Source organism: Rhinolophus hipposideros (genome assembly GCF_964194185.1).
Source record: "Rhinolophus hipposideros genome assembly, chromosome: 20".
In the NCBI taxonomy this organism is placed as follows: domain Eukaryota; kingdom Metazoa; phylum Chordata; class Mammalia; order Chiroptera; family Rhinolophidae; genus Rhinolophus; species Rhinolophus hipposideros.
Window position 1 is genome coordinate 17,613,911 of NC_138066.1, and position 27,819 is coordinate 17,641,729.

Consider the following 27,819-nt stretch of genomic DNA (forward strand, 5'->3'; position numbering starts at 1 on the left):
CACCACTGCGGTGTAACTCAATTTTATTAGAAATTAGTGTTTGTTTCCATCACCTACGCTGAACAGAGAATTGTAGTTACATGATAAAGGAGAAGTTCTCTTATGCCAGGACCTGTGCCATCCTTCAGGCAGACCTTGGTCAGATAACAAACGGAATAAAAGCTGATACTGGTACATGTGGTTAACAGCAGGCTGTCAGTTTTCTCAGATACTGATGACGTTTGACTTTTCATCCACACTTTTTGTTTACTTTCCCCTGGGCTACTCAGAGTTGAAAAATTCACACAACTAAGAGCTGCTTTCTGAACGGAGTTGGGAAACTCAATTATCTAAACCCTTACAACACAAAGTCCGATTTAAAAAGCTAAGATTACTTCAATGAGTTCAATGTTAGTGTTTTTCTTAAGACCAAGGCGATATTTTCAATCAGAGAAAGTGCCCAGAGTCCCAGACTATCTTGCTTCCTTAGGAAGACTAGTTACCACTGAGACAGCAGAGGATCTGAATGTCAAAGCAGTAAAGAGGCTACAAGGGCTGTGAAGGTCAAAGACAATCATTAAAATACCTCAGTGGGGAGCTGCGACTGGGAGCATTAAAGGACTTCAGGAGGGCAGCTGAAGAAATAGGCCAGTGGCCGCAGGCAGAAGTGTCCCAGGTTCTGTGGGAAAGCCGCAAGGTCAAAGCTAGAATCTGGCCAAAGAAATGGATTTGTCTCCATCTTGTTACTTCAGTGAGGGTTGGAAGAATTGTTTATAGCTGATCACAGGGTGCCTCCCCTGAAAGTCTATACATTCAAGACTGTGACAAGTGTAAAATACCTGATTAGTTACATTCCCCCTGCCCCATCATGTCAGTTCAGGTCCTTGTTGAGTGTCTGCTGACCCTGGCCTGGCATTTGCCCATAGTCTCTGTAGGGTCAGCCATGAGCAGCCACTTTCGGGCTTACAGTAAGAGTAGTCGAGAGATGAACTTGATAACCTATGTCCCTTTACAAATGAGTGGGTATTGCTGAGTGGCTGTATTGCTTTGTTAGGCTGGCTGAACACTCCCTCCCTGATGGCATTCCTTTGGAAAAGAATTTGGATAAGCAGCCTCCCAAGGGCCAATCTAAACAGAAGGGAATGAAAACCAAAGCTCTGAAGAGCAACTCACACCTTTGCCCCAAAGCTGGTGCTTGGCCCTTCCATGGCCAAGTTACCCAACAAGAAAGAAATGAAACCTTTTAAGGGGCTTAGGCTGCTCACATCACGCTGTGTTTAGACTCACCCCGGGTAGAATCACCATCCCCAGCCAGAACACAAACCCCATGCATGGATGGGGGAGGGGAAGACATGTGACTAAGCACGTGGCACGGCTGCACAGGGCTGCCAGGAATGCAGGACTGCGCCCACTGCCCACGGCTCCACAGCTTTCCTGCTGTGGCCCATGCTCCTGGCCCCTAAATGGCTCTTTGGCCTCACATAAGGACAGCATACCTTGGAGATAAGGGCAAGAGTATCAAAGAGCAATCATGCTAGACCCTAGGGTTAGTTACGTGACTCTAAGATACTGGGGTAAAACGTCCTTTCTCACGGGCATTAGGACCACAGGTCCCAACTTACACATCGTTCCTCAGCGCTCTCTGGGCTGGCTGCTTGGCCAGCCTGGCAAAGCCAAAGCTGGTCAGTGTTTTTATTGCTTCTTTTATCCCCTCCCTCAGATTGATTCTGCAGGGAAGAGGGGGTTATTAGGATCAGAAAAAGACAATGTGGGTCAGGGAATACAAATCTCCTGAACAAAAGTACAAAGTGCTTTAAAGAAATAGATCCCAAAGGTATCGAGAAGGGGCTGGGGTTCTGCCTTACTCAGGTTGTTGGCACCCTGGAGGGATAGCAGGAATACCCAGTCCTCTCATTAGACCTATAACTATTCATTTCCTAGATTATTTAAAACAAACTCACCAAGCCTGTGCTTAAACACCTTAGGAACGAAAGGAGCCCCACCTTCTAAGAAACTGCACCTCCACAGCACCAGCAGCCACCTCCACAGAATGAACCCATTCTCCATGGGCCTCAGCTGAGGCCTAAAAGTAGCCCTTCAGCAGAGCAGAGGGCCAAGGGGACTGTTCTTAGCAGGAGGTGCGCCGGTCGGTCCACTCACCCCAGGGGCAGAATGCACCCCATCAGGCAGGCAGGGAGACGCTGAGCAAAGGAGCCAGGATTCAGTCGTCTTGAAGTGAAAGGAATGTGGTCCCTCCCCTGCTCAGGCCCTCTGACCTCCCAGGCAAGGCCTGCCATGCCTCTGGGTGTTGGAGCAGAGACCCCGCCAGCAGCAGCGTGGGGTGGCCCATGGGGTGGGGTTCCACAGGAGGGGAGACAGGGTGTCCTGTGCCCTGACTCCCTGAGAGTCTTGTCAGTCGCGATGGGCAGACTGGTGGCCGAGCTGCCGGTCATCATAAGTGCTGTAGCGCTTGACATGGATGCGGCGGACACGGTCCCGCAGGTCCAAGGTCTCCTCGTCTTCACTGGGGGAAGCCTGGCTGCGGCTACGGCTGGTGGCCTCCAACAGGGAGTTGTCAGGGACTCGGGGGGTCTCGTAGAGCAGGACATTGAGTGTCTCCTCATAGATTCGGGCCTCCGGAAATTCCACCTGGGGGGATGGGGACAAGAGGACTGAACGAGGTTTCCTCCCAGAGAGGGAGCAGCATGTTAGGGCCCCTGGCCCTGCACTGGCTCCAAAAGGTCGGAACTGTAATGAGACAGGGCTGTCTCATGGGTGAGGGTGGGTCCCCCTCTGAAGGTGTGAGATGTACTCTATGCACACAAGGACGCAGGAGACTAGCACGCTCTCCACACCCCACCGCAGCCCAGACCAGTGGACTAGTAGTGCAGAGGTTCGGGCCTTGGCGCTGTGGTTAGGCCTAGGTACAAGTACAGCTCCAGTGCTTCATAGCTAGGGCCCTGGGCTTAACCTTGCTGTGCCTCAGTTTCCACATGTGTAAAATCATGGTTAATAACTACCTCAGAGAGTTGTGGTGAATATTAATTAAAAGACAGAAAAGGATGGCATTCAAGTCACCTGAATTCTAGCCTAACGTGCTGTGTCATCTTGAGCTTCTGTTCCCTCCTCTGTCAAATGGCTCTAGGCCTGCCTGTCTCACAGGTATGGTGTGAGGAGTCAAAAAATTCATGAAAGAGAAAGCACTTAACAGGACAGATGCGGCCGCTACTTCGCAGCGTAACCAGCCCCCAAAGAAACCTGCCCCTGAATCCTGACCCCATGAATATGTGCACATGGGAGCCACCCCTCCCAAAAATGACAGGAGGAAGCAGGGGCACCACCTGTAAGCAATCCTTCCCCGACCCTCAGACTGCCCAGCTGTAGGCACTTCAGAAGTCTGGGGGCCAAAGTGCTACACCAGCTTGGCTGCGAGGAGCCTTTCACATGAGTCCGACTCTCCCCCAGAAGAGCTGCCCTCACGCCCCAGCAAAGCCCAGCGATCTCTGGAACACACACTCAAGGGGGACAGCTACTCTCTGGGGAGGACACCGACTGCTTGCGGCCTGGGAGAGCGGGGTTAGCTGAGTTTTTGTTAGCTATCACCTCACAGATCCCCCACACGTGCCTGGCACAGTGTTGTTACTGCAGAGGCTAAGCTGATTGACCAGGAACAGCCAACTAGCAAGGACCAAAGAAGAGGCCTGAACAGCTATTTTCACTACACTGCTCTGCTTCTCTTAAGAATAAGCTCATTTTCATAACAGCTCTGTAAAATTCGCACTATCGTTCCCATGTTTGCAAACAAGGAAACTGAGGCCCGAATGGTTTAAATGGCTTATCCAGAGACTGAAAACTGGTAAATGGTGGGACCAGAATTCAAACTGGAATTGGGCCAACTCCAAAGACCTGGTCCTTTCCACTGCACTGGTTGTTCCCTTCCCAATAGCCCCTGCCCCTCAGCTGACTGCAACGAGTAGTTCCCATGCCACTCCCTGAGCCCCTTGTTCTGGCTTTTATCCTTGCTCAGCACCGTCATGGTATGCCTTTTGCTCTCTGTGGTGAAAGGCTCCGTGGGGCTGCCCTGGTGTGTGCCCTGCCCCCACCTATGCAGAGGGAAGCCCCCCATACCTTAGTCTGCTTCTTCTCTGTGGCATACACAATGGAGGTGCAGCACACCTCTGCCAGCTTACGGCCCTGCCCATAGAAGGACCAGCAGCAGATCTCATCGCCAATCACGTCCTTGATGAAGAGCACGCGGCCATTGAAGCGCAGGGAGAGCTTGTCAAACAGTTCGATGTTTTTCAGCAGGTGGTCATCGGAGTTGCTGAAAAACCCATGAGGGCCAGCAGGCCTGGGAATGAGGTTCCAGCACATGGGGGGTACTAGCTGGGCGCTCCCCATCCCTCCCCTGTCATTCTGAAATAAGGAAAAGTCAAGATGCCAGAGCGGACAGGAAGAGAAAGGGTCACAGGGCACCCTCTGGGCTTAGGGGCCTGAGAGGAAAAGGAGTTGGTTTTAAGTTAAAGCAGAGAGAACTGAGAGAGGGAGGGCCCCTCTCATTAGGCCTGGAAGGAAGGAGGCTTGCTGCTATCTCAGCAGGATTCTTTCCCTTGTTGTAGGGGTGACACTGGCAACGTGTCTGTCCACAGAGTGTCACTGGGAGGGGTTGGGCCTCGGAGCCTGCAGCCTCCTGCACACACCTAACTGTGGCGTGTTGAGAGGACACTGGGGGGTCAGGAGGACACTGGCCCAGCGCAAAGGCTGGCTTAGGAGTCCTAGCCCACTGGCTTCCCAGTGTCCCCCCTCCACCCCGTAAGGTAACGCTCGGAAAACACCTGGCATGCTGCCTGACATGACACATGGCAAAAGGGTGTTACATGTTCGGTCTCGTCTATATCCCAGCCAGGGCCCTGCACCAAGTTCCAGACGCCTCTGCTCCGATTCCCCTTCTACTCTCTGTCCTTCCCTCCTAAGCCCCAGACCCATGCCAACTGTGCCAGGAGTGCAGGTGGCTTCCCTTGGGTCTGCTGCCCAACTCCCACTCTGGCTGCTTGGCCCTTTCCGCTGCTTCTGCTGCCCTTCCCCCGCCCCCCTCCCTCACCAAGGGCCCCCCTACCTGGTGTAGGAATACTTGTTGTTGCTTCTATTGTATAGCAGCTTCACCACGGGCTGTGGGGGAGGAGAGTGTGAGGGCCAGGCCAGGGTCCTGGCACCCCCCGCCTGCAGCCCTCAGGTCCCACCCAGTACCTTGGTGGAAGCTTCGATGAGCCTCTCCTCCTCCTTCAGGGAGGTGATGACAGGGATGTTGCACACGGGCTGGTAGGAATCCTTCTTGTCCTGGGTGACACACACAGCCGAGAATCGTTTTTGACATCTGCTGTTTGCCAGGCTTAGCCAGGCTTTCCCCAGGAGCTGTCAGAACCCCTCTGCCATGGCCACCCCCTGCTTGCTGAGGAGGTAGCTGGCAGTGATCAGGAAGCCCCTGGTAATAGGGACTGCCAGCTGGCAAGCAGACTCCCAGTTCCAGAAAACTTCAAATCTAGTCTGTAAGCCAGGGGTGTCCAAACTTTTGTCAACGTTTTTCACCAAGGGCCATATGTAGTAAAATACACAAACAGCCGGGCCACTCTCTCGAGGTGAAGTACGTACTGCCTCACCTGGTTTATTTAAGTAAACTAAATATATTTTTGGAATTTGCTGTGGGCCAATTAACAATGGATCATGGGTCACAGTTGGCCCACGGGCTGCAGTTTGGACACCCCTGCTCTAGGCTATAAACTAGCAGCAGAGCCTAGGCATACTGCCTGAGTCCGTCACCTCACAAACTGACTGGCTGCCCGTTTGTTTGGTGTGGGCAACGCCTGGCGTGTCTAACGAGGTCGGGACTCACCAAACATACCTGCCACACAGCCTTCTAGGAAGTGGACCCTTATGTCCCCAAACCTCATCAACCTCCCCCAACACTGCCTCTGTACCTGCAGGGCGGTCTGGCACATGTTCACCAGCCCCTGAATGAGGTAATATTTCGCTTCAGCCATCAATTCCTTGATTTCTTGCCGGTTTTGAGGGAGGATGATGGTATCATCACGGAGGTAATTCAAAATGGTGCCAAAGTGCTTTCCACATCGATCTATGAGGATCCAGCCTAGGGATTCAGATGGGTCCCAGAGGGTTACTGTGTGCCTCCAGGAACTTTCAGAAGCACATGCCACCTGATGAGCCTGGTGACAGGTGGCAAAGCGCACATGAGCTTAGGGCCCACAGCACAGGGTAATAAAGGGGAACAGGACCTCTAGCTCTTAGGTCCATGGCTGCTCTTCGCCCCTCCTCCCGGAAACCAAGCACTGGCACATATCCTGGGAGAGACAGGCCCTCCAGGCTCTGTGGAGGCTGCAGAGGGCCAAGCTGAGGTGCCCACCGCCTGACAGCTTAGAAAATGCCAGGCCCTGCCCACCTTCTGTCCACTGCATCCTAACTATAGTGAAGCTTCTTATGAGAATCTAATCTTACGTCAATAAAAAACAAAGTACGGATTGTCTCCCTGGAAAATGCGGAAACACACACATTCTATATGTACACTATTCTAAGGGAAGGAGTCCTGTACGAGGTGAACTGGAAAAGTGAACTTGCACTCTAGATCTGCCAGGTTGAAGCCCTGACGTCACTTCCCCTGGAACTCCCCCTTCCTCCCCACCTCGCCCAGCAAGCCCCAGTACTTCACCTTCTTTGTCAGTCAGCACCTCCATGCGCCCGCTGAACATGGCCTTCAGCATGGTGTCGTGCCTGGTTAGCGCCCGCACGGTGGTGTAGTACAGGGAACCGCCCACATTGAGCTGGACGTATTTGTTGCCCAGGCTTCCTCCTTTGAAGCCGCTCAGCTTGGGCTTGGCCCCTGAGGCGGGGCACAGGCAGGTATCCCCCGACATCTCCCGCTGCAGGTAGATCACCACACGGCAGGAGGTGGGCTTGGAAGGCTCCGCCGTGGTGGAAGGGTCACGAGTGAGTGGCCAGTGGAGGCCAGAGCCTCATACTCTCAGTGCTGTGAGCAGGAGAGAGGAGAGAAGACAGGAGTTGGCGGAGGAGAGGCCTTCAGCCAGAAGGGGATCGGAGGAAAAACACTGACCATCCACTCATTCTCTTCTTGATGAGCCCGATTCCCTGGCAGAGTAAGGCGCTAGGCAATGGTAAGAAAGATGCTTCTGCTGTTCCTCATGGTACCAGGAAGCAGGTCTGGGACGTCTCCTAGAGCCCGGAGCGGGTCACCTCCCCAACCTCCCTGAGACTCAGCTGAGCTCTGGGTGGCAAGGAGGACAAGCAAGCCCTTGGAACCAGTCAGAGGAACAGACTGGGCAGAGTAGACATGTTCATGCTGGGGATCCACCAGTCGGATTCCAGTTATTTTCTTTTCCAGGTTCCTATGATCCAAGACTTCCAGCCAAACCTACTGGGAGTCTAGCCAGCCTAGGAGTTTCCCAGGAGTCCGAGGGACAGGATATACTTCCCTTCTAAAGATTCCAGGCTCAGGAGCAGCCTGTACCAGTACCACCCGGAGTCTGGCTTCAGGAAGGCAAGTAAAGCAGCTTCAGGAGAGCATGGAATGAGTCAGGTTGGAGGGAATACTGCGGTCAGTGTTCTTGGCAGAGGTGACCCTGGCTTCAGCCGGGGTTTCCTGACCTTCCCCTTTCTTGGCACCAGCCCTGTCCCAAGTTCCTGAAATTGTCACCATTTTTCAGGATAGAACAACTACAGGATGGCTATTTTTGCTTCTTTTCCTGAAAGGGGGCCCAGCCCTATCTCTTCCTCTCTTCCTTCCCAACAAGACTGGGGAGAAAGGGCTAGAAAAAAACCAGATGATAAATCTAAAAACAATGAAGTGACTTAGAAGTTCATGGAAGGGAGGAGCAAGGAAAGCAAAGGAAGGCAAAGTCAGGTCACCTCTTGTGATTTAGAGTCTATATTATATGTTTTGGTTTTCTAGAGAATCACTAAAATTCATCGCTGAAGAAAAAAACAATAGCAAACATTCATTGCATGTTTACTATGTTCCAGGTACTATTCTAGGCATTTAATATTCATTACTTCATTCAGCAAGAAAACAACAGTGAGTGCCTACTATGTTAAGCAGTAGGGATAGAGAGATGAGAGATGATAGAGAGATGAGAAGATATTGTCCTTGCCTTCAAGGAGTTCAAAGAAGCATCATAATGGTAACAAAAATAAAAATAATAAGAGTTAGCATTTACTGTGCCTGTGCTATGTGCCAGGCACTGGGGATACAGAAGAGAACAAACAAGGCATGGCCTCATGGAGCTTACATCCTAGTTGGCGGATATAGACAAAAAATGAATAGGCAGGTAATCCAAAAGTGAGAAATGCAATGAAGATAATAAAACAGTGATAAGAAAGTGACTAGGGAGAGGCACTAATCTAGACAGGGGGCCAGGGAAAATGTCTTTGGGAACGTGATATTCCAGCTGAGGTCTGAAGGAGTATTTTAGACACATGGAAGGGTAGGTGCCAAGTTCCTCAGTTAGACACACATTTTAGGAACAAAAATCAGGCCAAGATGGCTGGTGCATAGAAAGGGGAAAGTTGGCTTGATGTAAAGGGAAGGCAGGGGCCAAAATCATATTAAAGAGTCTGGATTTTATACCAATTGCAATGGGAATCGATTGGAAAACTGGTTTGTTTTTTTTTAATAATTTTCTTTTTTTCTAAACTTTTATTCAAATGTGTTTTTCCAGGACCCATCATCAGCTCCAACTCAAGTAGTTGTTTCAATCTAGGTGCGGAGGGCGCAGCTCACAATGGCCCATGTGGGGATCGAACTGGCAACCCTGGTGTTGTTACAAGCTTCGAGCTCTAACCAACGGAGCTAAGCGGCTGCCCCGATTGGAGTTTTAAGGAGGGGAGTGATATGACCTGAGTTATTTCTATTTTGAAAAGCTCACTCTGGCTGCTGCGTAGAGAATGGATTTAAGGGTTCGAGAGAGCAAATGGGAAGACCAAAGGAAGCAGTAGTTTAGGCAAGAAATGGTGAAGGCTTGGACCACACTGACGATAACCGAGACAGAAAAAAGCGAAATTACTTCATTTACCTATCACAACATGCAGAAATGTACAATTGCCAACACCCCTTATAAGCGCAACCCACAAGCAGTGCACTGGTTTCCCCAAGTTTATCGCTCCATTCTCCAAAGTGCTTAGCACAATGCCATACACATTTTAAAGTATTTAATATATGTCGGTTTGTTATACTGAAATTGTCCCTGATGAGATTTAGGTAGGTCGCTGGGAAGAATGTCCAAGGAAGGGCCAGAGCAGACGCTGTGTGAAGTACTGAATTCCTTGGACTCATTAGCCTCAGGGATGGAATGAGCCCTCCCCAGAAGATTGCCCAATCAATAAGTAACACTAGTGTGAGATCACCTTACCTTCTGCAGCCCACTGCATAGGAATAAATCCAGCCCTTAACAGGTTTTAACAAGTTCCTATGTATTTTGTATCTAGCCCCAATTGCCCCAGGATCAAAGAAAGCACACACTACCTATTCTGCCAAAGCAAAGGAACTCAAAGGCTAGTTGGTTGCCAACAGAGGAAGACAAATCCAGAGCTAAGCTGTTCCTTTCCTACAAAGCAATTACTATGAGCCCCTGGATGACGTCAGCTCAGATTCTGCCCAGACCAATGAGTTCCAGGAATTCTTTGGCAGGTGACGCCCCACACAGTAATTCCAGTGAGAATGAAGTTTCCACTCGTAGCCCCAGTGCTCTTCCTTCCGGACTCCGGTGTGGCTGTTTGGGGATGCCCGAAGCCACGGGCGTATCTGTGTCTCACTCGGCGAGGCTCAGGGGAGCCCAAGTAGAATAAAGGGCAAACCACCCCGCCCGGGGAAGGAGGTGGCATCCTACAGGGAGACCCAGACATTCGTCACACGCGGGGGAAACGGGGCGTGGGAACAGAGCCGATCTTGGCGAGGGACAATGGATCTGGATGAAATCCTCGGTGTGAAAATCTTAGGCTTCATCCAAAGGGTCTGGGGAAACGTAGGGAAACCCGACCTCTCCGTGGCCAGCGTCCAGTCTGTCCCAGCCCGTACTCCTCCTTCCCGGCGAGAACACGAGGCCGGTTCTGACACACCCTCGGTGGGGGATTTAAGCGCCCCCTCTCCCCTACACCGTCTCTCGCCTTTTCCCCAGGTCCAGCTGGGGTTCTCTTTGCTCCAGCCCAGGGCCCATCCATCCCTTCCCCCAGGGTATCGGCAAAGCCGGTTCTCACCGTCCCTGGGGGCGCCTCTCCTCTCAGCTTGGTTGCAAGCCGAAACCGTGCCGCCCCTAGGCTGTGGCCCCCGCCTGCCAGCAATCCGGGCTGTACACTCACACCCTCCGACCGCGGACTCCGCCTCGAGTTACCGCCCAGCCGCGCCAGCCTACGATCCTGAGAACAGAAGGCCAAGCATGCCCAGCACCCAATCAGGGCAAAGGGAAGAGCCGCTGAGAGGATTCCGTGGTAAGCGCACAGCTACTTCCGGCAGCCTTTCCGGTGCAAAGGCCTCTGGATCTTGTAGGCAGCCGACTTTCCTCTTGGGCCTCTGTTTCCCAGCAGGCTCTGCGGGTTAGTCGGGTGTAAGTGCTTCCTGTGTCAGGTAGTGACGTTATGTGTAAACAGGTCCTGTAGCCGTGGCAGCGGCTGAAGCAGGTACGGCTGCCGCGGACCGGGGAGAGAAGCTGCCTGCCGACCTCAGCCTGCGCCGCAGCGCGCCGCCACTACGGGGTCGGAAGGTAGGCCGTGACCCTGGGTCGGGGGACGCGGGCGGACTCGGGGCGAGGTGACAGGCCCACGCGCGCTAAGGAAAGGCTGTCCCAGGCCGAAAGAAACGTGGGAATTACGCCCGACTCTTTGGGAGGGGTTTTACACACAGCTTGGGCCTGGAGCTTTGCACGTTGATACTGGCAACAAATTCCGCAATTATGAGGAAATTGCGGCTCGGATAAGTTCAAGAAGTTTACATAGTGCAAGCCCCCTCCATCACCCAGATCTGACTTTCTTCCCAGTGCCCTTTCCTCACACCCCATGCACGGAGCCTGCGGCTAGTGCCTGGCGTGGATCCGGGGAGTCAGGGGCGGAGAGAGCGTGAACGCCCTCATCTCCGGGGAGCTCGGTCTGGCTTTGGTGCCCGGTGTTTCCCAGATGCTCAGACGCGCGTGGGGTGGGAGTTGGAAGAGAATGTAGTCAGCTGAGAGCCTTCTCTGGTCTTACCCATCTCATCCAGCTATTCCCTCTGACTATGCAGTGGTCTCCAACCCGAAATGGGACTCTTGTCGGACTCTCCTTCAGTCGTCCTCAAACCCCTACATTCAGTCATTCCTTTACTGAATTCTAACAACTCAACTTACAAAGCATCTCAAATTGGAACACTTTTCTTTGGCTCTAAGCCTTGGTGACTGCAATAGCCTCCTCTGTTTTCAGCCATTCATTCCACAAACAATTGTTGAGTGCCAATTATGTGCAGGCCCCGTGCTAGATGCTAGGGTCAGGGTGATGGACAAGGGAGGTGTGACCCCACCCTCTTGCTCCCTCTAATCCACCCCATTCTGAGTCAGGGTGATCTCTCTAAAAGGCAAGTCCGATTATGTCACTCTGTTGAGAACCCACTGGCTGCCCTTTACCCTTCTGATACAATCCAAACTCATTACTGTGACTCTCAGAGCCCTCTATGACAGCTCTAGCCTCTCCATCTAGCCTCGTTCTGTTCCATGCTCCCCCTTGCTCACTGTTTCAACCACACTAGCCTTTCGGTTCTTGGAATGTGTTAAATTTCTTCCAGCGGCAGGATCTTCACACATGCTTTTCCTTCTGCCTGGAATGCCTCCTCCCCAGTTCACTTAAAAAACGTTTAGACATTCTTGAAGTCTCAGATTGTCACTTTTTCAGAAGGCTCACCCCCATAAGAATTACGCTCTCCTGCTGCAGCCTCACCCGGTACCAGTGCTTTTCCTCGTCCTATTAGCACAGTTGGTGATTATTTGTTTTTCTGTCCAGAGGTCGGGAACTAAAAGCATTGAAGCACTTTCTTCACTACTCTGTCTTCAAAGCAGGGACTCAGTAGGTGTTTCTGAATAAACGCATGTTCTCAGGAAAGGGAGTGGAAGTGGAAGCAGATGTGTGTTTGCTCCCTCGGGTTACTGAAGCTTTCTAGAGCAGTTGGTCTGATTAGTCATCCAGGAGTTGTTAAATCAGCAGTGTCCAAACTACAGCCGTGGGGCCAGCTGCGGCCTGCGACCCATTTTTAATTGGCCCACAGCAAATTCCAAAAATATACCAGAATATGGCCCGCACGTGAAACCTGGCGGTATTGCATTTCTTGGTTTTAACTCTAGGTGGAGCTACTGAGTTGATCAAGGCAGTTCCTCTACAAAACAAAATTAAAAATTTTGCCACAGCGCACTGAAAATGACAACACCAAAGAAACGTAGGATAGCAAGTGAGTGTAGAAAATTTCAGGCACGGTGGGAAAATGAATACTTTATGGAAGTCAAGAGGAAATATGTGTGTTTGATTTGTAATGAGAGCGTGGCAGTGATGAAGGAGTACAATGTAAGACGACACTACGAAACCAAACATCAGACCTACATGTCCTACACTGGTGTGGAACGAGAACAGAAGGTTAAGCAGATGACAACTATCTTGTTAGCTCAACAACAGTATTTTTCCTGTGCCAAAAAAACTCAAGAAAATGCCACAATAGCCAGCTATGAGGTGGCTCAACTCATTGCCCAGCATGGAAAGGCTTTTTCAGATGGTGAATTTATAAAACAGTGCCTCACTAAAGTCGCAGGAATAATGTGCCCAGAAAAAAGTCAAGAATTTGACAGCATTAGCCTATCAAGAAACACAGTTGTGCAGCGAATGGAAGACTTGTCAGCCAACATAAAACATCAACTGTCAGACAAAACGAGTGCTTTTGATTTCTACTCCATTGCATGTGCTGAGAGCGCAGACGCCACAGATACTGCACAGTTATTCATTTTTTTGTGGGGAGTTGACAATAACTTTTGCGTTACGGAGGAGCTGCTTGATCTCAGCAGTCTAAATACCACAACAACAGGTAAAGACATTTTTGAAGCTGTGTCAAATGCAATGGACAAGATAGGTCTTAAATGGGACAAGTTGTGTGGAGTTACAATGGATGGAGCTCCAGCTATGACAGGCGAGCGCAAAGGAATGGCCTCTGGTGTGCGCCAAGGTGCAGGAGAGCGGAGGGGAGGCAGGTAAAAGGCACTGTATCACCCACCAGGAACCACTTTGTGCCAAAACAGTGCAGCTCAGCGACGTGATGAACTCTGTTGTGAAAACGGTAAACGTAATTCGAGTTACGAGCACTCTACCACAGAGAATTTCAAACTTTGTTAACGACGTTGATGCTGAATATGGGGACCTGCTCTACCACTCAGAAGTGCGCTGGTTAAGTCTCGGCTGGCTCCGTGCTTCGGCGGTTTTATTCTCTGAGATCAGAGATCGACCAGTTTTTGAAAGAAAAGGACCGACCTCTTCACGAGCTGAGTGACCCTCTATGGTTGGCAGACTTTGCGTTTTTAGTTGATCTTACTGAACACCTCAACACACTCAACAGAAACCTCCAAGGCAAAGACCAACTTGTACCGCAGCGTCACGCACACATGAAAGCATTTTGTGCAAAACTCCAACTGTTTGAGGCACAGTTGCGCACTTTCAATGTTGCGCACTTCCCCACACTGTCCGAAATGATCTGCGTTTCCAAAGGTCGATCTCTCTGATAAAAAAGGGAAATATGTATGTGTCTGTGATCACATCTCTCATGACAGAATTTTCTCAGCGCTTCCAAGATTTTTCTACCATTGAGAACGATATCAAGCTGTTCGCGACTCCCTTCATGATAAATGCAGAAGTGGAAGAGAGTCTGCAATTAGAACTTATAGAAATGCAGTGTGATGATTCTCTGAAGAATCAGCAGCAGCTTCTCTCCTTACCTGACTTCTATGGGAGCTTGGAAGAAGCCAAGTTTCCTCTGATGAGACGCCACACAAAGAATGATGAGTCTGTTCGGCTCAACATACATATGTGAACAAACATTTTCTCTGATAAGGCTGAACAAAAAGCAGATTGAGAACCAAAATGACCAACGACCATCTCTGTGACGTCCTTCGCATCTCAACCACAAAACTGACTCCGGACCTGCCAGCAATCCTGCAGGCCAAAGCGCAACTTCATTTTTCCCACTGAGCTGCAACCGTGTTCCCCTGAGTTCAAAATATATTACACGTTCCATGTGTTATTAAGTCCTACTACTTAATAAATGTAATCATTTTATGGTGATAGCAGTTTTAAAACAAATATTAGTGGATCTGTTTACAATCCAAACTTACTTGCACAACAAGCTTGAAATATAGTATATAATTTATTTTATACCCCCACCCCCTCCAGGTCTGTCAAGAAGGACCACCATCCAGAAGCCATCAGAGGCAGCTGTTTTGAGAATGAACTGCCAACCTTTTTTGTTCTCAAAAAAAAAAAAAATCCCATTCATGAAAAGCAGTGTAGGCTGATTGATTTAGTTTACTTAAATAAATCAGGTGAGGCAATATGTACTTCACCTCGAGTGAGTGGCCCGGCTGTTTGTGTATTTTACTGCATATGGCCCTTGGTGAAAAACGTTTGCACACCCCTGTGTCAAATGCTCCGACTATATGTGTAAATATAAGAACAAGTTGGAAGACAGATCTTTTTATAAATCCTGATCATAAGGAAGCTCTGGATGATTAAAATGTTTCAAAAGGAAGATGCTACGTAGCCTACTTCAGTGGATTCCAGTGAGGCCAAAGGCTCTGGGCCACACTTATACACAGACAGCCTATGGACGTACATTAGTTGGCCCACACAACGTGGGATATGTTTTTTTTTTTTTTTCCCTTACTTTAAATTTTTCGAATTCGATACTTGCCTTTAAAAATCAAGTTCCATATACAAATCTGGATTTCTGGTCCTCTTGAAAGTGCTGGCAGTCGGAGGACTTCATTTTTTCTAACCATGAATCCTCCTGTGGTACAGAGCTCTGGGCAGTCACTCCCACAATCACCCCATTCGGAATAGAACTCTAAGCTGGAAGGGAAACAGGCGAGGCTGGGGGAGGCGCGAGCAGAGGGAAAGGCTGGTGCAGGGCCAGGGCGTGTACCCTTTGGAACACCTGGGGTTTGGGAACCGGTATAGCAGCAATGGCTAGACCTGAGGAGCATTGCCTCCATTTCTAGACAGGGCATGTAGTCTCTATTTTTCGTGTTGTTATTTTCAAGCCAGAATGAGGGTGAGTTTTCAGTGTTTCCTTCCCAGAATTGAGGCATCCTTTGGATCAGGAATGCAAGGTAGCTTGGGAAGGCAGAAGATATCCCTGCTGGTTCTCTTGCCTACAGAAAAACCCCGAACTCTTTAGCTTGGCTTCCAGGGTCTTTCTGCTCTGGCTCCATCTGACTTTTCCAGCTCTATCCTCTGTCCTTTCTAGGCAGGATAGGCCCTTTTAGTGACGTCAGGCTCTGTTCATGCTGTTTTCTCCGCTTGGAAGGACTTTCCCTGACTTCCTTACCTGATACGTTGTTGCTGATACTTCATTCCTTTTTGTGTTTTCTGCTAGAAAGAGACTGACCCAACTTTGGGTCTTAGTTCAGGCAAGTGGACAGTATCCAGTGGTATACATTTTGGGTAATATTTTTACTCCTAGCTTATTTTTCTAACCCTAATTTTTAATTCACTCGGATTTTCTTTTACTTGCTTTTTGTATTGTTCCAGTACTGTATTTGAAAGCTTTTTCATGTCCTTTCGGGTGCATGACTGGGGATAAATAAATATGCTTATGGCTGACAAGTTCGTGCCGATATCTACTCCCTCACCCCAAGTTAACTGCTCTGTTCTCCTCCAGTGCTTTAGTAATATTTCTGTAAAAACACTTAACACGGTATAATTTTTCAGTTTACATGTGTCTTCCTCCAGCTAAATGAACTATATGCTCCTGCAGGGCGAGCACCATGTAGCGCTCATCTTTGTACCCCCAGCCTCTAGCAGTGTTGGCATGTAGTAGGCACTCAAGAAATATGTGTTGAATGAACGATGCCTGTGACAAGCAACTGGACTTTATTCTTTCCTGACCCTTGCTCCTATGACACATCTCCTCCTGGCTGCCACTGTCACTCCTTCAGAGCAGATCCTCTCTTCTCTAGGGAAGCCAGAAGGGAAACAGGTGAGGCTTAGCGAGGTGGGGGTAACGGGAAGGGGGAGCCTTTGGTACATCTGGGCTTTTGGGGTTGGAGTCTGGGGGCAGGAGTGGGGCCGGGCTGGGCTGGACGCAGGCATTTCCTTGGGTGGCTGGGAAGTGATCAGGGATGAGGCTTGTTTCTTTACAGCTATGGCCAAGGACATCCTGGGTGAAGCAGGGCTGCACTTTGACGAGCTGAACAAGCTGCGGGTGTTGGACCCCGTGGTTACCCAGCAGACGACAGAGCTCAAGGAAGAGTGCAAGGACTTTGTGGACAGTGAGTATCATTTGGGGAGACATGTTGCCACTCAGCTTTATTCCAACAGTGCCCCACCTCCACCTGCCAGAATGGAGCTGCTGGCTCCTGGGTGTGGAAGCTGGCCGTTAGGAATTCCCACGTGCCACCCACCGTCCCTACCTGCCCTCTTATGCTCTTATGTAGTCCCACAAGGAGCACCAGTCAGAGGAGGGTGTCTTTTGAGATATGCCATCTTTGATTTTTTTTGCTTTCAGAAACCTTAAACTAAATGAGGGCAGAACTATGGCGTGGGAGTGGGAAAGAGACTTATGTACTGATGATTTGATTTCTTGGGGAGTAATAGGGTTCTCATTGGTAGGCTTGTCATTCTTGGGAGGGAAAGTTGATTAACCGGAGTCTCTAGAAGCAACTCAACAGACTCCGTGAAGTCAGTTTTCAACTATAGATATCCAGGACACCTCCTATCCTAGCAACCAAGCAAGCCCTGTGGCAGACTCTGGAGCAGATCTAGCCAGAGCAGGGATTTCTGAGCCTTCTGGGGACTCTAGGCTGTGGCGAGAGCTCGCCAGGTGAAAGGTACCATAGGTCTATCACCAGCCTTCTGATTGCTGTGTGAACTTTGTCCCACCTCTCTGGGCTTTAGTTTACTCCTCAGTAGAATGGGGTTCCACCACATTAAAGGATATGGAAAAAAAGAGAATGGGAGATTAAGCACATCAGTGTTTTGAGCTCTTTATTGGCTCTGGTCACAGGTAGCAACCCCCACTGCACCATTAACTGAAACCTGGTATGTCATCTGTGGCTATAGTCATGAGGTAGCATTCCAGTCCTTTCATGAACATGGCCCTCTGTGCTTCCTGTCACTCCTGGGAAAGCAGGATGGGGTCCATCCACAGAAGGGGCCCACCAGGAGCCTTCAGAGCTTGAGGTAACAGCAACTGACTGGCTCAGAGGGGACCCAAGGTCCAGGTATGCCCAACCAGCTCTGGGCACCTGGCCCCCATCTCTAGGTTCAGACCAAGGGTGGCCAACTTTAGGCCAGCAGACACCAAATTGTTTTGACACATTAGAAGGGGCAGTTAGTCTTGCCCTCATGCTGCAAGGAAATGCTTAGGGAGAGTAATGACACTGAGAAAAACATTTTCTTTTTCTTTCCCCAAAAGAAATTGGCCAATTTCAGAAAATAGTTGGTGGTTTAATTGAGCTTGTTGACCAACTTGCAAAAGAAGCAGAAAATGAGAAGATGAAGGTAAGATCAACATGTATTTTGTCTAAATCTTGGCCTGGGACCCTGGTTCACTAGCCCTGTCATACTTCTGTCCTCTTGACTTGTATTTTGGGTGGAGGGGGAGATTCTTTTATTTAATTAAAACAAGATATAACATTTCCTATACAAGCATCAAGTCATTATGTTGTGCACCTGAAACATGTCATATGTCAATTATACTTCAATTTAAAAAAATCCAACAATTCCCGGTCCAACTAAGCTACTATTAAACTCATATGCCAGGACACTTTAATCATTATTTTCTGTAATGGTCCCTGAGCTAAATGGTTTTATCCTCCTTTTATAAACGAAGAGAGGAACGACAGAGTATAGATGACTTGGCAAAGGATACAAAGCTAAGTGGCACACCAGATGGGCCACTCGACACCCTTGTATCAGAATCGGGGGTATGCCTAGCTCTGCCCCCCAGCTGCAGTCCAGTTCTCATCAGGCACTTTGGGATCATGAGGTTAACGACTTACTCCCAAAGCTCTGAGGCTCGACCTTCTTTTCCCCTGGGCAGTGAGAGAGCCCCCGAGTGGCCCTTACCCAGTTGTGGACTTAATGCTCAAGATGGTTTGAAGGAAGCCGTGACCTTTGGTAATACTGTGTTTTTCTAGGCCATTGGTGCTCGGAACTTGCTCAAATCTATAGCAAAGCAGAGAGAAGCCCAACAGCAGCAACTCCAAGCACTAATAGCAGAAAAGAAAATGCAGCTCGAAAGGTAAGAAGTTACATAAAGCAAATTCTTGACTCAGCTGCAATTCTGTTTTTCCCTCTTAATGGCCACCTCTTGTCCTCCATCATTGTTCTCCCAGGAAGTGTCTCACTTATCATCCTGATTTGAAGATTTAAAAAATAAAATAAAATTACACTCAATGGGAAGGAAATAGAAAATGTGTTCATGTCAAACCACCTTAGTAGAGAGCATGAAAGCTCAGGCAGCAAGTTGGCTGGCCTGCTCTCTGAAAGGAAAAGATTCTCTCAAGGCTGATTTCTCATGGGTGGCCCTGGGCAGGGCTTTGCACCTCCTTTTTTCTCTCTTTCTTGCCCTAACTTCTTCATTCTGAACTCAGACCATTTCTTGGAATCATTTAAATCACCTCTATTCTTCTCTAGAAGAATTAAGTCCATGGTTTATTTCATCCATTTTTAGCGTTTCTAACAATTTTGTTTTTCAGGTATCGGGTTGAATATGAAGCTTTGTGTAAAGTAGAAGCAGAACAAAATGAATTTATTGACCAATTTATTTTTCAGAAATGAACTGAAAATTTCATTCTATAGGAGGGCAAAAAAGAAAAAAAAAACAAACCTGTACCATTCCAGTGACTGACCAATGACCCAAGTATGTCATGTGAGGTGGCGTATAAGGAATGCAGCTCTGAAGGCAGTAAAACAAATCTGGGGATTTGTTTCAGATGTCAGTGCACATCTGCTGAACACCCAGTGACCTCAGTGGCCGAGGGTCTCACGTCTTGCAATTGAATCTAAACTGAGCAGTCTGTAAACTTTGATCCCTTTTTTTTTTTTTTGTAAATTCACAAAGCTTTGGAAGAAAAAGCAATAAATTATTGTTTTCAAATGGCTTATCTATTTTTTTCCTGGTGCCCTTAAAGTGTACGCTTAACTCCTTGTAAAAGAACCTTGGACTCGCTAGCCTCTAGTCCACAAAACAAACCAGGCAATAGTCAGCAGCTACCTTTATTTGGACCAGACACATGAGTCAGATGATACTCCCAACAGAACAATACAGCTTCTGAGCAGAACAGGCAAAAAGGTGGGAACTAACTGGGACCAGTTGCTACTATTTTCCATGTGTATTCACAAATTTCTTTCTTTTTTTGAGTTGGCTTTGTGTATGAATTTAGAGAAAGCTAATTCTACACCAAATACTAATGTGAAGAGACCCTATTGTGATGCACACATTGGATGTCATAACCAGTTGTCCCCCCACTTCGACTAAGACAGGAAGGAATGATGGAACTATTAGGAAGGATGAAGTTATCCAGTAGGAAGCACACTTCCAGATCAGGTTTGAGACACAAGACTTCTGAGTAAAGCAACTTCTATCAAATGGTCTGTAAAAATATAGAACACTAAGGTTTGGAAAGAGGATAAATAAGGAGACATAAAACATCTCTACTACTGGGACGAGCTGTTTAAGACAGAAACAAAACACCTTCCAGTTTCCTGTTTCTGGCTGATACTCATGCCGGGGCCAAACCTTAAGGAAAACTAAGTTTAAACCTCTTACAGAATATTCCCCCGCCCCTTCACTGGGGTGGGGGCAAGAAAACATGATCGTTTTTAATGAATATTAAAGAGGCATAATTTTCAAACTTTAAAATGGCCTAAAACATCCCCCTATTCATTTTGCTGATTAGTGACATATCTATAATCATGAGTCGAGGGTTTAGTCACATGTATGTTGTGGGTCAAATGACTCAGGAACATGCCAAGCTGGCCCTGTTTGTTGGAAGTTTGTCCAGTTTCTACTCTTGCTTTCAGTAATCCTGCAGCGGGACTGCAGTGGGGCACACTGTGAGGGATTTGGTACCACTTCCCTATAATCTAGCCCGTATCCCTCAGCCCGTCCTCAGGGGATCGGTCTGTTGGTGCCAGTGCCCTTGGAAGGTGACAGTTTGATGGGGCTCCTGCCAGTGCCTTGCTCTTGTGTGTTGCTGCTGTGTGTTTCAAATGGGTTCTGAGCAGTTTTCCTTGTACTGGGTCCAATAGGAAACTGCCTTCTGGGCATCTCTCCCGCTGGGACAAGGGTTATTTCTCTCATTTTTTCTTTCTTTTCTCCTCATACTTGTAGTAGGGGCTCCGCAACATGAAAAGCAGAAGCATAAGAGGGATGAGAAAGTAGGGGGCATAGATAGATACGAGGGTTAGTCGTTCTTGGAAAGTCTTAGGTCCTTGTGCTTTGAAACCATTAGCTTTGGAGAAATCCTCAAACAGAAATGTGGAGAGAATTGGAATTAGAGTTGTCATGGTGTGAACCGAGTAGACGATTGCGGGGATGCGGATCCACTTGCAGCCTCCTAAAGTTGCCAGGAAGAGAAAGAGAGAAGCGTTCGTTTTGTTCACGACTCCAGGGGCACCCATGACATTCCCCACACTGTGTCTGCCTGCTCCCTTCAGCTGAAATCATTCTACTTACTTTTCCAAGTGGAAATAAATGGAAAAGCAGATGTGCTACATACTGCCCAAACCTCTGTGACAGCCGAGGCCCTAGCACACTGGCTGCCAAAGAACCAAGGGTGGGCGATGGAATTCAGAAAAACTAGGGCAGGAAAATGGCCATTATCCGTTAAAGCCATTTGGTTTAAATGCAAGGGTTGGGGGCTGCCAGCAACATCTATTTAACTACAGTATACATAAGCCACAAGATCAACAGATTCTGCCAAGAGATGGATTCGGGGTCTCCAGTGGGAAATACGCTGTGCAAGCTTAGTTACCACATACATTGGTTATGACCGCCTTCTTTATAAAAGCACTTGTTATATGGAGACATTGTAAGAATAATTTTGAAGTAAGAAGTGAGGCCCTTTAGGAATTAGCTTGCTGCTGCTGCTTATAAGCCAGTATGATACTTCCTAAAGCAGAAAAATGAAAGCCAACAATAAAAAATTCTGTGAGGAGGAAAAAAAAAACCAATAAACAGCAACAAGTTCAATCTTTAGGTTACGTAGCCTCCGGTTTCATGTGTACGAGAGCTTTCCAGTTGGCTGAGGCCATCATGCAGGCCAGCTGACCACACACCTCAGCCCGAACCACATTAATGGCCTTTACAGGAGCGATCCTGGCCGTTCCCACCACATCCTATAAAACCGTCATACAAACTCCAGGGACCACTCTCTTCTCCCTTGGAGACACTTGCCCAAAAGATTTCTGGGACGTGATTTCAGAGCAAAAAATGGGATGTCCCCACCATTTACCAACCTTTGAAGAAGGCATATGTTGCAATGGGAAAGAAAGGCAGCTGAAACACAAGCTCGCAGAACAGGAAGGATTTAAACCAGGCTGGGGGGTTCTGTAGCAGAGGGTCTTTGAACTCCTTGGCATACCACGTCAGCAGGTTTCGCAACTAGAAAAAGATAAAGATCACGATGAAGACACCAGCTGGCAGGACACACGCAGCAGCTCCAACCCACCGGAGAGTCTCATGACCCAGCTCCCGGGGCAGCACCTGGCACACGGCCTGTGCGATGCGGCCTAGATGACCATTTAATAAAAACGCACCAGCTCTAAACGTTACCTTCTCCCAGAAGCTTTCCTCAGCTCTTCTGGCCCCTTTGTGCCACCCAGCATGTGTGTGTGACTGCAGGATTAACACATATCTGAGTGTGTTGCCCACTGTCAAAAGCAATAATATTTGGCACTTAACAGGCCCTTGGTTTGCTGAATGAATGCAAACGTGACATATCCGCCAACAATATCATGCTTTATAAAGAAACGACATGTGAAAACCATCCTGACATTTGTCCTTTCACAAGGGTAACTGCACACCAAGCTTGGAGGGTGTTCCCCAAATACAGAAATGAACTGAGTTTGTCTTCTTTTGAGGGTGGTAGAAGGGGCGTAAATCGAACCTCTGTGAAGATGCAATTTTAGACAACTTAAATAATCCCCACATCTCAAATTCCTTATCACTCTTAACTCCCCTAGTTCTCAAGTTTTTTCTTTTAGGAGACCGGTAGGATATTTGTAGAACAAACTCTGCCCCAGACCACAAACTACATAGCTTCTTGGCTATGTCAAACCTTGTGTTGGCAGTCTCAGTTCTAACTTGGGCCCCACCCTCGTAATTGAGCTGTCAAATAAAAAAATACAGATCCCTGCTGACATGGCTACTGGCAGAGGAGGGAAGTGGGAGGCTTTGAGGCTGCCCATTCTGGGCTTTTTTAAGAGACCAAAAGCTTAGGGCTTTGCACGCCACGTGGACTACTGAAGATCTATTGCATTTAACCTCCCGGAGATGGCATTATGTTGACACACCTGCCTTCAGAGCCAAATACTCGTCTATATCTTTATATTATGATAAAGACAACTTCCAAGGTAAAACTTAGCTTACAGTGGAAAATCCAAAGATACTTTTCCTGTTAATTTTTAATCAAAAGATAAAGGCTCACTACTGTTAAATGGAGGCCTCACAGGTGCAAGTGAGCTTTAAGCAAATACCCAGAAATACTCTTAATTTTAGAAAGGCTCTGGCTAGAGAACCAATTTATTGACCAAGTGATCTATAATTTGTACTTGAAATTTAAATTCACAGCAATACCCTTAGCTTCGTTCTAAGTAAGCACTTTTCAGGATGATAATGTAGAAAATATTCATAAAGGCTAAGTCACTATACTCTCTTGAGCTCTATTTCCTCATCTGTAAAACAAGCAGCTAAATGTTTTTTTTAAGATCCCTTTTTGCTTTCTAGATTTCCTTAAAAAAATACTGGAGGTAACAACATGCTTTTCTCCGGTACAAAGAGTTACTGCAGAATTTAAAGCGCATTCTGGTTCGTTTGAATTTCATTTCCTATTCACTCTGTATCCAATCTCTCAGATCCCCCTATTTCAGAAATCCAGGCAGATTCGTACAGCACTATAATGTCTAAGGGCTGCAGGGTGAGATTAGCAAACTAAATACTCATCCAGCTCTCGGAGTAATCAATTAGAACCCAAACACTTGGCCACACTCATACAACAGCCACCTGATGCCACAGTGAGGGCTGGTGGCAGGCCAGGCACAGGCCCGCAGCGGAATAAAGAGGAGGGGACCTGGCGGCAGAGTGCCTGTGGGGACAGAGTCCCAGGGAGCAGTTTCCAGGCTCTCAGCCTTACGTGGAAAGGTGCTGGTTCGGGTAGTAGATGGCCATGAGCTGTAACTAGTTAGCTGTAACCAGTTAGCCATTGGCCATTGACATAACTGCCGTGGCTGAGCTAGCAAATGTGGATTGCAGTTAGCACGGGGTTGGTTGATTGGCAGAGAAGCACACGACAGGTTGTAGAGCCTGCTTCCTGTATCTCCAACCCAGCCGCCAGTGAGACTATAGTGATATGACCCCTCTACCCATGGCTCCATTGGTCAAGTTCCTTTTTGGCCTCACCATATCCTGCGTTCTTATGTGGAGAGCAGGACCAGAGACGCTGCTTGACAGCCTGGCTCTGAGTGCTGGCTCTGGGCAAAAAGCACTTAATCTCACTAAGCTTGTTTCCCAATTACAGTACCTACACTTCACTGTTGGTAAGATAAAATGAGTTAATAAAGTCTTTAGAACAATGGCTAGCACATAAAGATTACTTAATTGAATATAATTAATACCTATGTGGAGAGGTTCAAGTTTAATCCTATTAAAGATCTTGGCATTGCAACTGGTCCTTAAGAAGAATTATTCTTATTAGTTAATAAGACTCCCCAAAAGGTACTAGAACTGTTTCCATTTATACCTGAGTCAGATTTGATTCAATTTACCATTGTAACCCATTAAAAATAGTCACCTGGCCTGTGCACATGGAATTCTAAACCAGTTGAACATTTTTGCACTTCTCTAACTTAGAATGAGATCACAGACTGATTTCAGACGTAGATGCTCACCCATTTTTCCTTATTTCTAACAGAAGCAATGGCTCCCAACTGCAAATGACACTCCAAAATGCTTCCCATCTTCATGTTCTAATCCCAACTAAATTCTTACTGTTTCATAGTAAGAGTTTTTCCAAGTGTTGATCTGATTCAAACCAAGAAAAGTGTTTGCAAATTTTAGCCCAAACATTGTGTGATCTCCATAAGCTTTTTAGTTCTAGGGGAAAATCCCTTCTATTTAAGGAGGAAAAAAACAACAGATGTTAAATTTTGGCCAATTATCAAAGAGAATCTGAGAATAATTCAAGGCTTTTATTATTATTATTTTCCTCATGGAGAAGCAGCAAACCATCATTTCCCCACCTTGGAGCAACAAGAGTGACTTGTTGAGACACAGGCCTTTCAGCCAGGATGCCCATGTTGCTAACAAGTTCAACACACACACAAAAACACACACACACACACACACACAGAGTTTCTGGCCAGATCCTGCCTGCATTGGCTCTTGACCTTTTACAATAAGCCAACATTAAATAAAGCTGAGGAAACTTGACCAAATCAAATAAATAAATTTAAATGGGATCTTTATGATGCTGGACACATTTTAACCGTATTTTGTGAGTGGTGAGCAAGGACTTGTGGGAATGGCACATTCAAAAAGGATGAAGAAAACAACAGCTGTTAAGTCTGAAATAACCTGGAGTAACATATTTGCCTAGTATTAAAGGGACTCATAACATCACAGATTGTACATAGGCAGCCGGCCTGAGTTCTGTTTGGCCCCACAGACTTTCTTCAAAGCAACTAACGGCTGATGCAGAGCTTTGACAATCTGTTTAGAAAGAGTATGTGTTACCTGGGCCTGTGTGGTGGGCTGAATAATGCCCCCCCCCCAAAGATATCCACCTCCTAACCCCTGGAACCTGTGAATGGAAACTTACTTGGCAAAAGAGACTCTGCAGCTGTGATTAAAATTAAGGATCTTGGGACAGGGAGATTCTCCTGGTGGGCCCTAAACGTAATCACAAGTGTCCTTATAAAAGTAGGGCAGAGGGAGATTGGACTAGAGAAGAACAGGAAACAAAGTGATGACAGAAGTGGAGATTGAAGTGATGTGGCCACAAGCCTAGGAACACTGGTCGCCACTAGAAACTGGAAAAGGCAAGGAACAGATTAGAATCTCTACTAGGACCTTCAGAAGGAACCAGCCCTGCAAGATTCACTTTGAACTTCTGACCTCCAGAACTGTAAGGGAATAAATCTGTGTTGTTTTAAGCTACTGTGTTTTTGGTAACTGGCTACAGCAGCAACAGGAAACTAATACCCTGTATATGCCTGAGCTTGTAGTAATGTAACCCAACATTCTCTTACTTGATAACTGAGGCTAGAGCCCTGACTTGCGAAAGACACTCAACTCAAGCAGTTCTTGGGATATCCCCGTCCCCCAAGTGCAATCAAATGCTCTAGTCACACATTATCTACACATTTCCCATGAAAAGATAGGCTAAAGGTCTTCCCAGTTATGCTTGGATTTAGAAGAACACAAACCAAAAGACTACGGAGTAGGGGTACACAGAGCACCAGCTCTTAACCTTTTGGGGAGGGTTAGACCCCTGGAAAAGTTCACGGAAGCTACACACTCTCCTCCCAGAAAACACAAGGCACACACAATTTTGCATGCACTATCGGGTTCATGGACCTCTGGTTAAGAAACCTTGCTCTGCACAGAAAAAGCATTTAAGAAGAAACAGGGGCAAAATTAAATCTATAGGTTGATGAGTCAGTCTGCAGAACTGTGGGCAAGTACAGACAGACTGGAGATAGAGAGACTGAGAACAGGAATTCCATGGAAGAAAGTTACACAGGGTCCAGGCATGAAAAGACCGGGAAAATAAATTTCTCAAGAAATAAAATGCATCAAAACAAAATTTGGGAATAAGAACGCTCTCCAACAACCAGGAAAATGAGGCTTTTTGCCCCTATTTCTACTCAGGTGATCGTTCTTAGTGGAACCCGATGGAAAGGGCCCATCTGAAAAGGTGGCCTTAATTTACTTCTGAGCTTTTGAAGTTGCTGGATCCTGATCTTGAAGTAATGACGATCTGCAAATGCCCATTGGGTGGCTCTAATTCTGCTTGAACTATTTGTGATTAGACGGTATTTTAAAGTTCTTTCAAGAAACACAACGTTAAACCCAAACTCACACGTGATTCAGGCACTGGTTCATCCAGGTGACTTCCCTCAAACACTGACAACTGACTATAGAGATGGGGTGTCCGAGCCTGAAACATACCGGGGAAGGACTGTTTTTACGAGGAACAGTGTATGCTCCCCGTAGCCTGGGGGGAGGGTCTGCGATAGACAAAGAGAACCGCGGGGAAGAAGTCGAGTTGAAGGGTAAGGAGGGGCCGAAGCAGCCGCAGGACCGAAGGAAGACAGAGCTGCAGCCTTGGGTGGGCGAGGGAGGGCCCGAAGGCGGAGGAGGGGAAGTCACGGGGACGCCAGGGCACCACCGCAGCGCGCGGAGGGACCCCAAACTGCGGGGACCCACCGGCGCCCTCACCTCGACGGGGTAGAGTTCGCGCGGCAGCACCGCCTGCAGGTCCAAGAGCAGGGTGATGGGAACGTGGGAGAGGAAGTAGAGGCCCAGCAGCCACTCCAGGCCGCGTCGGGCGCTCAGCGTCCCCATCATCCGTTAGCTGGGCCGGGCAGGAGCCGAGGTTTCGCTAGCTGAGACCGCCAACGTGGGACTAGGGACGGACACCACGCAGGGTCCCCGGACCCCTTTCCCCTGCGGCCCCCCCGCTGTGAGGGATACGCAGTCCGCTCCCATTGGTTGGCTGGGAGAGGCGGGCCTCTCCTCAGAGAACGTCTATTGGCTTGAATGAGTATAGCGTGTCGAGAAGTCGCCCCGCATTGGCTGCCAGGAGTGCCGCGTGGGATGAGGGCGGGGCTCCTTGCTGCCGCGCGGCGCGTGCGAACGGAGGGGTGTGCCGGGGGGCGGGCCTCTCACCGCCCACCGCGTGGCGCGCCGGCCTCCGCGGCGGCTGCCCCCTGTGGCCCTGGGCGATCCGTACTCGGTTCCCTCCCTCGGTTTTGAGCTCACCGAGCGTCTCCTGGGAGCTGGGAGGTGGGCGCTTATGGAGATGCCGTGGGGGTGTCACAGACTAGAGCCGGCCGGACAGCGCGTGGCTGTGGCACGGCAGGCACGGGCGGTGGGAACACGGGGTAAGAGCCCTGTCCCGCCGGAGGGAAGAGTCCCGGGAGCCTTCCGACGGAGGCGTAGGAGGCAGCCAGGCTCAATGGTTTAAAAAAGCGGAGGGCTGTAGACAGTGAAATGGATAGGTCTTGGTGACTGGCCGTTGAGAATGAAGGAGGATCAGGGATTTCTTTATTCATTCAGCAAACATTGATCTCGGTGTGCTGGACCCAGGTCTGCTCTGGATGGGG

At 48.4% G+C, this 27,819-nt stretch overlaps 3 protein-coding genes across 7 annotated transcripts; 1 reads left to right on the forward strand and 2 right to left on the reverse strand.

Moving 5' to 3' along the window:
• Positions 1 to 6: 6 nt before the first annotated feature.
• Positions 7 to 10,453, reverse strand: TNFAIP1 (TNF alpha induced protein 1). Its single transcript, XM_081027839.1, has 7 exons — positions 10,258 to 10,453; positions 6,701 to 7,018; positions 5,955 to 6,124; positions 5,227 to 5,316; positions 5,096 to 5,148; positions 4,108 to 4,303; positions 7 to 2,628 (listed from the first exon to the last, which is right to left on the reverse strand). Exons 2-7 carry the CDS (start codon positions 6,903 to 6,905, stop codon positions 2,392 to 2,394), a joined length of 951 nt encoding a protein of 316 aa, XP_080883965.1. The 5' UTR covers positions 6,906 to 7,018; positions 10,258 to 10,453; the 3' UTR covers positions 7 to 2,391.
• A 147-nt stretch (positions 10,454 to 10,600) lies between these two features.
• On the forward strand, positions 10,601 to 19,372 carry IFT20 (intraflagellar transport 20). 4 transcript variants are annotated; one of them, XM_081028125.1, is made up of 6 exons: positions 10,601 to 10,760; positions 16,206 to 16,246; positions 16,410 to 16,538; positions 17,684 to 17,769; positions 18,408 to 18,511; positions 18,969 to 19,371. In XM_081028125.1, the coding sequence occupies exons 3-6, from the start codon at positions 16,412 to 16,414 to the stop codon at positions 19,048 to 19,050; spliced, it is 399 nt and encodes a 132-aa protein (XP_080884251.1). In that variant the 5' UTR covers positions 10,601 to 10,760; positions 16,206 to 16,246; positions 16,410 to 16,411; the 3' UTR covers positions 19,051 to 19,371. The 4 variants fall into 4 exon arrangements, with proteins under 4 accessions (XP_080884251.1, XP_080884250.1, XP_080884248.1 ...); XM_081028124.1 differs by having other exon boundaries at positions 10,614 to 10,760; positions 16,025 to 16,246; positions 19,045 to 19,372; XM_081028122.1 differs by having other exon boundaries at positions 10,627 to 10,760; positions 16,025 to 16,246.
• TMEM97 (transmembrane protein 97) lies at positions 19,320 to 27,194 on the reverse strand. Of its 2 annotated transcripts, XM_081028120.1 has the most exons (4): positions 26,933 to 27,178; positions 26,574 to 26,651; positions 21,733 to 21,877; positions 19,472 to 20,831 (listed from the first exon to the last, which is right to left on the reverse strand). In XM_081028120.1, the coding sequence occupies exons 1-4, from the start codon at positions 27,059 to 27,061 to the stop codon at positions 20,572 to 20,574; spliced, it is 612 nt and encodes a 203-aa protein (XP_080884246.1). In that variant the 5' UTR covers positions 27,062 to 27,178; the 3' UTR covers positions 19,472 to 20,571. The 2 variants fall into 2 exon arrangements, with proteins under 2 accessions (XP_080884247.1, XP_080884246.1); XM_081028121.1 differs by lacking the exon at positions 26,574 to 26,651 and having other exon boundaries at positions 19,320 to 20,831; positions 26,933 to 27,194.
• Positions 27,195 to 27,819: the final 625 nt, after the last annotated feature.